The 12,017-nt window shown below is 40.4% G+C and overlaps 1 protein-coding gene across 2 annotated transcripts in view; it reads right to left on the bottom strand.

Annotated features, from left to right (window-relative positions):
- Positions 1-12,017, bottom strand: part of RECQL (RecQ like helicase) — a 53,169-nt gene that overhangs the window by 27,034 nt on the left and 14,118 nt on the right. Inside the window, exons 3-6 of one of the 2 annotated variants that reach the window (XM_035028100.1) lie at positions 9,654-9,712; positions 4,464-4,661; positions 3,210-3,389; positions 958-1,064 (exon numbers count right to left, since the gene is read on the bottom strand). In XM_035028100.1, coding sequence (XP_034883991.1) covers positions 958-1,064; positions 3,210-3,294 — 192 coding nt within the window. In that variant the 5' untranslated portion in view covers positions 3,295-3,389; positions 4,464-4,661; positions 9,654-9,712. The remainder of the gene's footprint in view (positions 1-957; positions 1,065-3,209; positions 3,390-4,463; positions 4,662-9,653; positions 9,713-12,017) is intronic. The other variant, XM_035028099.1, reaches the window with a different exon arrangement.

The following is a 12,017-nucleotide window of genomic DNA, read 5'->3' as shown; positions in this document are numbered from 1 at the left end:
TAGCAGCATTATCAACAATAGCCAAACTATGGAAAGAGACCAAATGTCCATCGACTGATGAATGGATTAAGAAGATGTGGGATGTGAGTGTATGTATGTGTGTGTGTATACATATATTTATAATGGAATATTACTCAGCCATCAAAAAGAATGAAATCTTGCCATTTGCAAGGTTGTGGACAGAGCTAGAGTGTGCTACGCTAAGTGAAATAAGTCAATCAGAGAAAGACAAATACCATATGATTCCACTCATATGTGGAATCTAAGAAACAAAACAGGGGTGACTGGGTGGCTCAGTTGGTTTAGCATCCGACCCTTGGTTTCCACTCAGTTCATGGTCTCTGGGTTGTGGGATCGAGCTCCGCATAGAGCTCTGTGCTCAGCAGGGAGTCTGTTTGGGCATTCTCTCTCTCCCTCCCTCTGCCCCTCCCCCTGCTTGCATTCACTCTCTAAAACAAATAAATAAATCTTTAAAAAAAAAAAAAACAAACAACAGATGAACATATGGGAGGGGGGGAAATAAACCATAAGAGACTCTTAACCATAAGAACAAACTGAGGGTTGACAAACTGAGGGTTGATGGAGGGAGGTGGGTGGGGGATGCGCTAGATGGGTGATGGCGATTAAGGAGAGCATTTGTTATGATGAAGACTGGGTGTTGTATATAAGTGATGAACCACTGAATTCTACTCCTGAAACCAATATTGCACTGTATGTTAACTAACTAGAATTTAAATAAAAATCTGAAAATTAAAAAAAAATACACACACACACCATTCTTAGCTCACACACCATATAAAAATAGGCAGTGGGCTAACACTGGCCCATCAACAGTAGTTTGCAACTCCACATATGGTTATCACTTTATAATTTTATAACCAACTCAGTTGTAACCAAGGCTCCTACTTCAGTGAAGAGTTTTAAATTAAAAAAAAAAAAGGAGCTGCAGAAGCATACCTTAGAACTAGAAGCATTTAACATGGTAGCTGAAATTCCTAATTGTTTTAAAACCATTAACTGGTCTTCCATAAGAGAGATCAATGGGCAAATCACAAGGGTAAAACCTAAAAGAGAAAAAGTGTCTACTTTAAATTTTACACTACCTCTAGAATAAGTTTCATCCACTCACCTGAGGGCATCACAACATCAATATACTACCTATTTTTCATTCTAATTAATAGAAGAGATAGATATAAATGACCATTAGCCAAATAAGCAAATATAAGATTAGACAGAAATCTCTTCCCTCATTCAATACTATAAAAATAAAAATAGATACCATTCTGAATTTTTACTTATTTTAACAATCAGTATTGGTCATATTAGCAAAATATTATAAATCTAGTCAAATACTGTCCAGTTATATGAGGAAAAAGTTATTTCAAAGCTTTCCAAAGAAAACACAGCAACCTGTATAATTACAAATAATAGTGACATGAGTATTCTTCTACTTACTGTACCAGGTTAATACATGCCAAGTAGAAATCAGTGAACAGTTTACTGACTGAATGAAATGCTGATAGTATATCCCCTTTCTCTTATTACTGAAATTGTGCACAGCTGTAAGTTATTCTACATTATTAGAATCACTAACTTATGTCCTGTAGTTTGTTCCTTAAAATAACCTCAGACAGAGAGCAGACCAATTAAAAAATATACTCAGATTCAGACTTTAGCAGGGATTTGCCATCTCAAATAGTGTCTCTGCTGTGTTTTCACATTCTCCTTCATCAGTGGTATGTTCTCATTATATTTAAACATGGGCAAGTCTCTCTTATCTTTAAAACACCCTGGACAGCTAATTTAGGGCCCCCTCTCTTTTTCCTGCATAACAATTCTTTCCAAAGAATGTCCCATTCACTAGTTCTACTTCCTCAACTCCTTTTCTCTCTCTCTCCATTCCCACAGTTCTTTCTCCAAATGTACCGTATTTCAGTGAACAACTTCACCATTTGTCCCAGCCTAGAATTTGGACATCATTCTAGACTATCCCTTCTCTTACCACCCCCGCCACCCTGCTGATCCAATGAAAACAAGTCCTACTGAATCTACCTCCTAATTATTTCTAGAATTCTTCTATCTTCTAAAGCACAATTCTGACTAGTCTCTTATCTATACAAAACCCTTCACTGGTTTCCCACTAATCTAAGGAAGTTTTTATAATCAAGATTCTTTCCACAAGTCTTGCCCCTCACTGCCTGCCACACTGAAATTCTTCCACATTACTGAATACTCCCAACCATGCACATTCTTACTTTTGAGCTCAGAAACAGTGCTCCCCTGCATGAACACTTTTCCTTACTCCCCTGTCCTATCTTTGCCTACTTATTCTTCAGCTTTTAGCTTAAATGTCATGTTGGCAGGACAGCTTTCTCTAACAGCCCCTAGGCCAGATCTTTGCACTAACTTAATTCCCTATTAAAATCTTTATCACAAAACCTTCATTGCAATTGCTTACAATTACCTATATTCTCTAAATGGGGGTCAATAAACTAAGGACTAGCTGCTTGTTTGGGTAATTCAAATTTTAATGGAACACAGGTACATCCATTAGTTTACGTGTTGTCTATGGCTGCTTTCATGCTACAGTGGCAGAGTTCAGAAGCTGCCACAGAGACCATATGGACCACAACTATCCCATTTACTGACTGCCTCCCTAAGGGAAAGTCTGCTGACCCCTGCTCTATACCCTTGCTAGTTCCCAAACAGCAGCACGGGTATCACCTGGGAGCCTGTTAGACATGCAAGATTTTGGGTCCCACACAAACTCAGAATCTGCATGTTAATCACATCACCAGTGATTCTTATACATGTTACAGTTTGAGAAAGCCCTACTTTACACCGTGAGCTCTGTGAAAACTAGAACTTTGCCCGTTTTTCTCACTACTGTTATCTCCCGTGCTTAACACCATAGCTGACACTCAATAAAGATCTGGGAGTAGAATCCAGGCCCATGGATTCCTTTTCTGGTACTTTTTCTCCTACAACATGTTTTTTTATTATGTTTTAAGAACGAGATAAAAGAACTAATTCCACTCAAAGTCTTTAACATACCCTCTTTAAATGAACCCTTTAAAATGTCTATTAACATAAAGATAAAATAAAACTGCACTTGATTTTTACATAGGTATAATTAGAAATGATTTTTTTAAGGAATTAAAAGAGAAATGGCATTTCTTCAACTTAAATGAATCTTTATTAATACATACCATCTGAACATAATGCTGGTAACTGGTAGCATAAGCTCTTTCCACCTCCCGTAGGCATAACAAGAAATACCTCCTTTCCAGACATTGTTACATTAATAGTTTCAAGTTGAAGCAGTCTGAACCTCTGCAGTTTAAAGACATTTTGCAGAACATCTTTAACTTTACCAGACCAGGGAAAATCTAGACAGAGAAAAATAAGTTTAATACATTAGAACTATTTAGGATTATAAATGAGATACAAACATGAATGGCTGCTTTTAGACTAGAGAAAAACAAGTAAGAATTTATATGACTTTAAATACTATTAACAATTTAACTTTTATACTAACAATTTTGGGATTAGTTTAGCTCATGAAGCTAAGCAAAACACATTTAATTTTATATGATAAGAAACAGTACATCAGGGGCGCCTGGGTGGCTCAGTCGTTAAGCGTCTGCCTTCGGCTCAGGTCATGATCCCAGGGTCCTGGGATCAAGCCCCAAATCAGGCTCTCTGCTCGGCAGGAAGCCTGCTTCTCCCTCTCCCACTCCCCCTCCCACTCCACCTGCTTGTGTTCCCCCTCTCACTGTGTCTCTCTCTGTCAAAAAAAATAAATAAAAAAAGAAACAGTACATCAGAAAAAATGAAAACACTTGCCAGTTGAAAATTAACCTACACATAAGACTTGACAGGTATTCAAAAAACAGTCTGAATGTTGATCAGGGAATTCAGAGGATCAAATAATCTCAAATATCATCAAGTTAACAATTACGTGGAATTTTTTTATATAAATATCTTGTTTAGAAGTGAATCCCTGGAAAGCAAGGCCCATAAAAGCATTGCAATTTGAGAGTCATAGAATTCCATTATAATGTGATAGCCGATGATAAACATGATGCTTGGCAAGATCTTGAATCAAGAAAGGTGGGCAGGAAAATGAATTAGACTTTGGCAAGAAGTTTGAATCTACCTTTTTTTCTTAGTGGTTTAATTTTTTTCTAGTTAAAATTTAGAAAATTTAGTTAAAAATCTTTTTCCAAGCATTGATTGATGCTGCTAGAACCAGATTTGGAAAAAAATAATGAGTCTGAATAATAAAGCTTCATTCAAAAAGAACATGGGTAAGAATGGTTTGCATACTGGTTTCCCATGCCGCTTAAAGAGTGGCCAGTTTCCCTCTAAGCCAGTGGAAAGCACTGGTCCAGGAACAATGATTTAACTCCTACATGAAGAAACAAGCAGAAACAAAACTAGCAAAGAAAAACAGAATAAACCTTCTTTATTCCAAGCAGCAGGTGAAGAATCCCATTCACTGCTTTCCCCAGCACCAGAAGCCTCTAAATTCTGCTTTATTTGGTTTGTTAGGATGTTCTTTTTCTGAATAAGCTCTTGTTGCCTTTCCAGAAGTTCCTGAATTTGAATGTCTACTGCATGTAGTTCATTGGTTACAGAATCCAATTCTTCAGTTAGACCTACAAGGAAGGAAAAAAAAGATACAATGACTAAATAGTTTTAGGTTTCCCTACTGATTTTTGGATATTGCTCACCATTGAAATTACAGACAAACTTATAGTAGTAGAGCAGGGTGGTTAAGGGCATATGTGTTGAAGTCACACGACCTGAGTTAAATCTTAGGTCCTCTTCTTAGCTCAGGCTAAGTACTTAAGCGAGCCTCAATTTCCCCATCTGGAAAATTTCCCCATCTGGGTAATATCTAGCTTTCATAGTATTGTTTTAAAGAATTAAGTGAGATAACATATGGAAAGTTCTTAACATAGTACCTGGCACACAGTTACGCATTTAATAAATGATCATTATTACTTTTATTGTATTGTGGGACAGTGGTCCAACAATCTCCTAAGTCATTTAAGTAAAGTGACCAGACTTTGAAACAAAAGGAAGGCATTTTAAAGTAATCCCCTAACTACTTAGATATTATTTCACAAAAACACTCATATTTGGGTTCATATAGTTGACATGATAAGGAGTTGGTGATTATAAACCAGCTGATGTAACAACTAAAAGAGAAATCAAGTGTGCTACTGGAAATGACATTATAATTCCATCATAAATAATTTATAAAGCAGCCTTAAGTATGATTCTAAGCAATCTGAGTATTAAAGTCAAAGTGAGATTACTTTCGACACCACAACAATAGAAACTAAAAATTTTTTAAAGATGTCCTTGGTGCTTTCTAAAACATCAGCCTGCATTAATCCAGCTTGAAGGCCTGAAATTTTCATAAGATGAAACCTCATGGTTATGACTTAAAATAGGATGTTATGGTGGCTGTGTATTGTACCAACTACCAGCATTCACTTCCTTCCAGGATTCTGGGTTAGGACTGGCCACAAGTGAACTCTGCTTCAGACTTGGAAGGCAGAAATGAAACAGCAGCAGCTTTACGTTCAGATGGCTGGTGTAATGTCAGGTGCTGTTGGGGCTCATTTACCTTCTTGGCATCGGGCAGAAGCCAGTTCCTCCAGCTCCTGCTGAATCTCTTTGGGGCAGCAGCTTGGCCCACAGCTTCCTCAGCTTTCCTGAATTGTTGGCCACATTCTGTAATTTTCTATGGCAAGCGCACCAGCCCTTCTGCAGGGCACCAGCATCCTGACAGTCAGAGCCTTGGAGGCAATGACACACCGACATGAATGCAAGCGAGAGACAGACAGGTTCTACTTTGTCCTCATTGGTTTCAGCTCTTCTTTACCCTCCCACACTCACACTCCATCTTCCTGTCCCTACTGCTGGCACTGCTGACTTCAGGACCAGTAATGGACTGATTAACCACGTCCTGTGATCACGTAGGAGCTAATTCCTATAATAAATCCCTTATATCACTCATAATGATTCAGCTTCTCTGAACCCTAACCAACACCAAATGTTGTTCCAGAGGAAAAGAAAGTTAAAAGCAGGTTCTCTAAATTGCTTCTATGCCACCTAGAATAGTCTCTGATTTAAAGATTTAAAGGCATTAATGACCCTTGCCTGCAGTGGTAAAAGGGACAGTGGTATTCCATGGCATGCAGTAGACAAAGTTATGTAAATTATAATCCAGACACTAATAATTAAGTATCTAGAGAGGAAAAGGCTCTGGGTGACCAAGTGTTTGCTGTCACAGAACATTTTTTGTGAGAATAATGGGGTTGATTGCTCCTAAATATGCTGAAGAAGCTGAAGAAATGCAGGATCTGCATAAAGGGACCTCAAAGTCTCTATGACTGTCCTAAAAGAACCCCTTATCTCCTGTAGCTACCGGGCCAAGATCACTGAATACCAACATTCTGCAAGTGGCTGAATTACAATGCAAACTGAACTCCCAGCCTTGCACAGACTCTTATGTTAAAGTTAAGGGCACTGATTAGGAAGAAGTGAGACTGCAATTAGGAAGGGAACATCTGGGCAGATTCCAATGAAGCAGGCAGGGGACCTTAAACCACTAAATTCTGCCGAGTCTCTCTTGCCCTTCCTCCTCTTTCTCAGTCTCCTCTTGTCTGAATGCCTGTGATGGTCTTTCCTGAGAGAGTTGCCTTGTAAGGAAGGGATTGCTAAGCCCCACTAAAAATCTGCCTGCCACCTCTCAGTGCTTCAAGAATAGGAAGCCCTAGGGGCGCCTGGGTGGCTCAGTCGTTAAGCGTCTGCCTTCGGCTCAGGTCACGATCCCAGGGTCCTGGGATCGAGCCCCGCATCGGGATCCCTGCTCAGCGGGAAGCCTGCTTCTCCCTCTCCCACTCCCCCTGCTTGTGTTCCCTCTCTAGCTGTCTCTCTCTCTCTGTCAAATAAATAAATAAATAAAATCCATAAAAAAAAAAAAATAGGAAGCCCTAGAGAATGATGTACAAAAGTGTGACGCATAAAAAGACATGAAACACACCAAGAGCTGCACTTGCCAGTATATATAAGCATCCCTCATTTTATTGTGCTTCGCTTTACTGCATTTTGCAGATATTGAGCTTTTTAAGAAATTGAAAGTTTGTGGCAACTTGTGTTGAGCTGGTCTTGGGCGCCATTTTTCTAATAGTGTTTGCTCACTTCATGTCTCTGTCACATTTTGGTAGTATTTGCAATATTTGAAATGTTTTCATTATTATTACAATTGTTATGATAATCTGTGATCAGTACTCTTTGATACTGCTATTGTAATTGCTTTGGGGAACCACAAACTACATCCAGATAGGACAGCAAACTTAATAAAAGGGGTACATGTTCTGATTGCTCCACCAACCAGCCATTCCCCAGTCTCTCCCATGGGCTTCCCTATTCCCTTGGGCACATCCCAACTGAAATCAGGCCAGCTAAGTTACCCTACAATGGCCTCTAACTGTTCAAATGGAGGAAAGAGTTGCCCATCTCTCACTTTAAATAAAAAACTAGAAGTGATTAAGCTTAGTGAGGAAGTCATGTCAAAAGCCAAGATAGGCTGAAAGCTAGGCCTCTTGAGCCAGTTAGCTGAGTTGTGAATGCAAGGGCAAAGTTCTGGAAGGAAATTAAAAATGCGACTCCAGTGAACACATGAAAGGTAAGAAAGCAAAACAGCCTTAATGCTGATATGGAGAGAGGTTTAGTAGTCTGGATAGAAGACCAAACCAGCCACAACATTCCCCTAAGCCAAAGCCTACTCCTGAGCAAGGCCCTAATTCTCTTCAATTCTATGAAGGCTCAGAAAGGTGAGGAAGGTGCAGAAGAAAAGTATGAAGCTAGGAGAGGTTGGTTCATGAGGTTTAATCTCTATAACATAAAAGTGTAAGGTACAGAAGCAAGTGTTGATGTATAAGATGCACTGAGTTATCCAAAAGATTTAGCTAAAATAGTTAATGAAGGTAGCTATAATAAACAACAGATTTTCATTGTAGACAAAATAGCTTTCTATTGGAAGAAGATGCCATGTAGGACTTTCATAGCTAGAGAGGAGAAGTCAAAGCCTGGCTTCAAAGCTTCAAAGAACAGGCTGACTCTCTTGGTAGGATCTAAAGCAGCTGGTGACTTTAAGTTGAAGCAAATGCTCATTTATAATTCCAAAAATTGTAGGGGAAAGAATTATGCTAACTCTACTCTGCCTGTGTTCTATAAGCCTGGATGATAGCACATCTGTTTATAACATGGGTTACTGAGTAAGCACACTGCTGAGCCCTAGCGCTCAGGAAAAAAAGATTTCTTTCACTCACAATGCACCTGGTCACCCAAGAGCTCTGGTGATGTCCAGAGAGATTCATCTTGTTTTCATGCCTGATAACACAACATCCACCTGCAACCTATGGATCAATAAGTAATTTTTTACTTTCAAGACTTATTATTAACAAAATAGATTTCATAAGGCTATAGCTGCCTCAGATAGTGCTTGCTCTGATGGATCTGGGCAAAATCAACTGAAAACCTCTGGAAAGGATTCATCACTCTAGATGCCATTCAGAAAATTCATGATTCATGGGAAGAGGTTAAAATATCAACATTAACAGGAGTTTGGAAGAAGTTGATTCCAATCCTCATGGATGACAGAGGGTTCAAGATTTCAGTGGAGAAAGTCACTGATGGAAACAGCAAGAGAACTGGAATTAGAAGTGGAGCCTGATGATGTGACTGAATTGCTGCAATCTCATGACAAAACTTTAAATGAGTAAAGAAAGTGGTTTCTTGAAATGGAATCTAGTCCCTCTGAAGATAGTTGAAAGGACAACAAAGGATTTAGAATATTACATAAACTCAGATGATAAAGCAGCAGCAGGTTTTGAGAGGACTGACTCCAATTTTGATAGAAGTTCTACTGTGGGTAAAATGCTATCACATGTACAGAGAAATCATTAGAGGATTACCAAGATGGATGTGATTGAGCAAGAGGAGAAATGAGCAGCATCCAAAGACGAATAACAAGAATATGTGCCCTCTTTGGGGAAAGGATCAGTTGTGTTTTGTTGGGCAGCCAGAGAGATTTGGAGGGCAGAAGTGAAACAGTGGGTTTATTTTCCAAATTTAAAAAGGTTAGTGTAAGGTCAGGCCTGGTAACCTCACTGGCATAGGGCAGCACTGGGCCCACAACTCTGGCTGCTGCCAGATATCCTTGGGGAAAGAGCAGAGTCTGCAGCTGCTCCAGACCCTGTGGGTTCTCCTTCAGCTTCTCTAAGTCCTCAGCCAAGCAGTAAGAAACTCCATGGGCAGGTACACTGGCTTTTTGGCAGGTCTCTTGCATCGTTCAAATTGGAGACTTTGAGGCAATGAGACTAATGCAGGTTCTGTTAAGAAACAGGATTCATCTTCACAGGCTGCAGTTTGTTTTTGCATTCCCCACTGTGTATCTGCCTTCTCTTCCTGACTGCTGGCTCTGCTGACTTCAGGTCCAGTGCCAAACACACAGGCAAACATACGCCAGGGAAGAGCTTGACCACTTCACATAATCACATAAGGTTAAATCCCTCTAGTAAATCCCTTACATCACTCAGAGTGCCTCTGCTTCTCTGATCAAGCCCTACCTGACAGAGAGCTTCCGATTCAAGATGGCAACACAGGAAGAGCCTGAACTTCATCTGCCCTGGGACACAGAAAAAAAAGCCACAGTTTGAGAGGGAAACTAGAATATAAAAGAACCAGCCTTAGGACACTACCAAATGGTGGGGCAGCTCCAATCTGAGGAGCTGGCAAGTGCCATGGTTTACGTTCCCAGTAAACCATGATAGTACAGACAGGAGCAGGTTTCAGATGCCGTTGCTGGCCTGCTGCCTCAGTGAGCCCCGGGCCACACCAGCCCTGGATCCCCTGGGACCAGAAAAAAGAGCCGCAGTTTAAAAGAACAACTAGAATATAAAAAATCCAGCCCTAGAATTCCACTAAATGGCAGAGAAGCTGCTGGAAATCTCTCTGGATTGGAGGGGCTGGTGAGTGCCAGAGTTTACATTCCCCTCCACCTTCATTATGTGAATGGGAGCACAGTCCAGGCACCCCAGCTGGCCTACTGTCTCAGTGAGCCCTGGGCCCCTAGCCCACATCATCCCAAGCCAACCTACCAAGGCAGCCACAGTGCGATGCATGCTAGGACACATCTGATCAGCACTCACTACAGCTACAGCCATCTTGGCAAAGTGATACAGGCACAAAGCACCCTGGAACAATCCAGACCTGCACCATATCGGCTCCAGATAACTTGCGAGGATACCATGGTGCACAGCACTCCAGGACCTCCTGGCTCATGCTCTCTTCCACTCCAGCCACCCTACAAGAGCGCCACTTGCACAGAGTGCCACAGGAACCCCTGGCTTGCATTCACCTTGGCTACTACTGCCCTGCCAGGGCACCCCCTACATGGAATGCCCTGGGACCCTCCCCCACACATACTCTGCCTCTGTTCCAGCAGCCCTGCCAAGATGCCACAAGTGTAGGTGCCTCAGCACAACCAGCTCATGTCCACTTCAGTCCCGCCAGGCACGCTCATGCTAAATATCCCAATGCAGCCTGGATTGTACCCACTTCAGCTTCAGCTCTCTTGCCAGGGCACCATCTGTACGGAGAGGCCTGAGACTGTCCCAGCCAATGCCCACATTAGCTCTGGCCATCCAAAGGCAGCACCAGCACAGGCTGCCCCAGAACTCCTGGCCCACACCAAAGCTCCAGCCAGCCAGTGAAAGTCACCAGGCACACAGTCTGCACAGAGGACAACCATACTTAGGAGAAGTAGCTGTTCTACCTCATTCACAGAAACAAACACAGAAAGTCAAAAATATGAGACAGAGGCATATGCTCCAAACAGAAGAAGACAAAACCTCGGAAAAAGGACTAAATGAAATGGATATAGCAAATCTACCTAATGAAGAGTTCAAAGTAATGGTCATAAAGATGCTCACTGGAATGGAAAGAAGAGTGGATGAACTCAAGTGAGAACCTCAACAAAGAGATACAAAATACAAAAAGAAACCAATTAGAGGTGAAGAATAGAATAACTGAAATTAAAAAAATATAGTAGAGGGAATAAAGAGATCACAGGATAAGATTAAGGGACCTCTGCAATAACCTCAAGCATAATAACATTTGCATTTATAGGGGGTCTCAAAAGCAGAGAAGAAAGGGGCAGAAAATTTATTAAAAGAAACAATAGCTGAAAACTTCCCTAACCTGGGGAAGGAAACAGACATTCAAGTTCAAGAAGCATACAGAGCCCTTAACAAGATGAACCCAAGGGGGGCCACATCAAGACATATAAAAATTAAAATGGCAAACATTAAAGATAAAGAGAGAGTTTTAAAAGGAGCAAGAGAAGCAAAAAGTTACATAGAAGGGAAACCCCATAAGGCTATCAGCTGATTTTTCAGCAGAAACTTTGCAAGCCAAAAGGGAGTGGCCTGATACATTCAAGGTGCTGAAAGGAAAAAATCCTGCAACGAAGAATAGTCTACCCAGCAAGGTCATCATTCAGAAATGAAGAAGAAATAGAGTCTGTGGACAAACAAAGGTAAAAAAGTTCATCACTACTAAACTGGCCTTATAAGAAATGTTAAACAGAATTCTTTAAGTGGGAAAGAACAAGCCATAATTACAAGTAAAAAAATTATGAAGGGAAAAAATTCTTATGAGTAAAATCGAACATACAGTAAGATAGTAGCAAAATCACTTATAAAGCTACTATGGTTAAAAGACAAAAGTAGTGAAATCAATTTAATCTAAAAAATTAGTTAAGGGAAACTCACAAAATAAAGAGATGTAAAATATAACAACACACACATAAAATGTGAGGAAGGGCAGTAAAATTGAAGTTCTTTTAGAATGTGTTCAAACTTAAGTGACCATCAACTTAATAAAAATTGCTATACACATAAGATGTTATATATGAACCTCTGGGTGACCAC

This window comes from Mirounga leonina, unplaced genomic scaffold (assembly GCF_011800145.1).
Source record: "Mirounga leonina isolate KUSES-001 unplaced genomic scaffold, KU_Mleo_1.0 Mir_201, whole genome shotgun sequence".
NCBI lineage: Eukaryota > Metazoa > Chordata > Mammalia > Carnivora > Phocidae > Mirounga > Mirounga leonina.
Note: the sequence above shows the minus strand (reverse complement) of the source record. Positions and strands in the feature narration are given on the sequence as shown.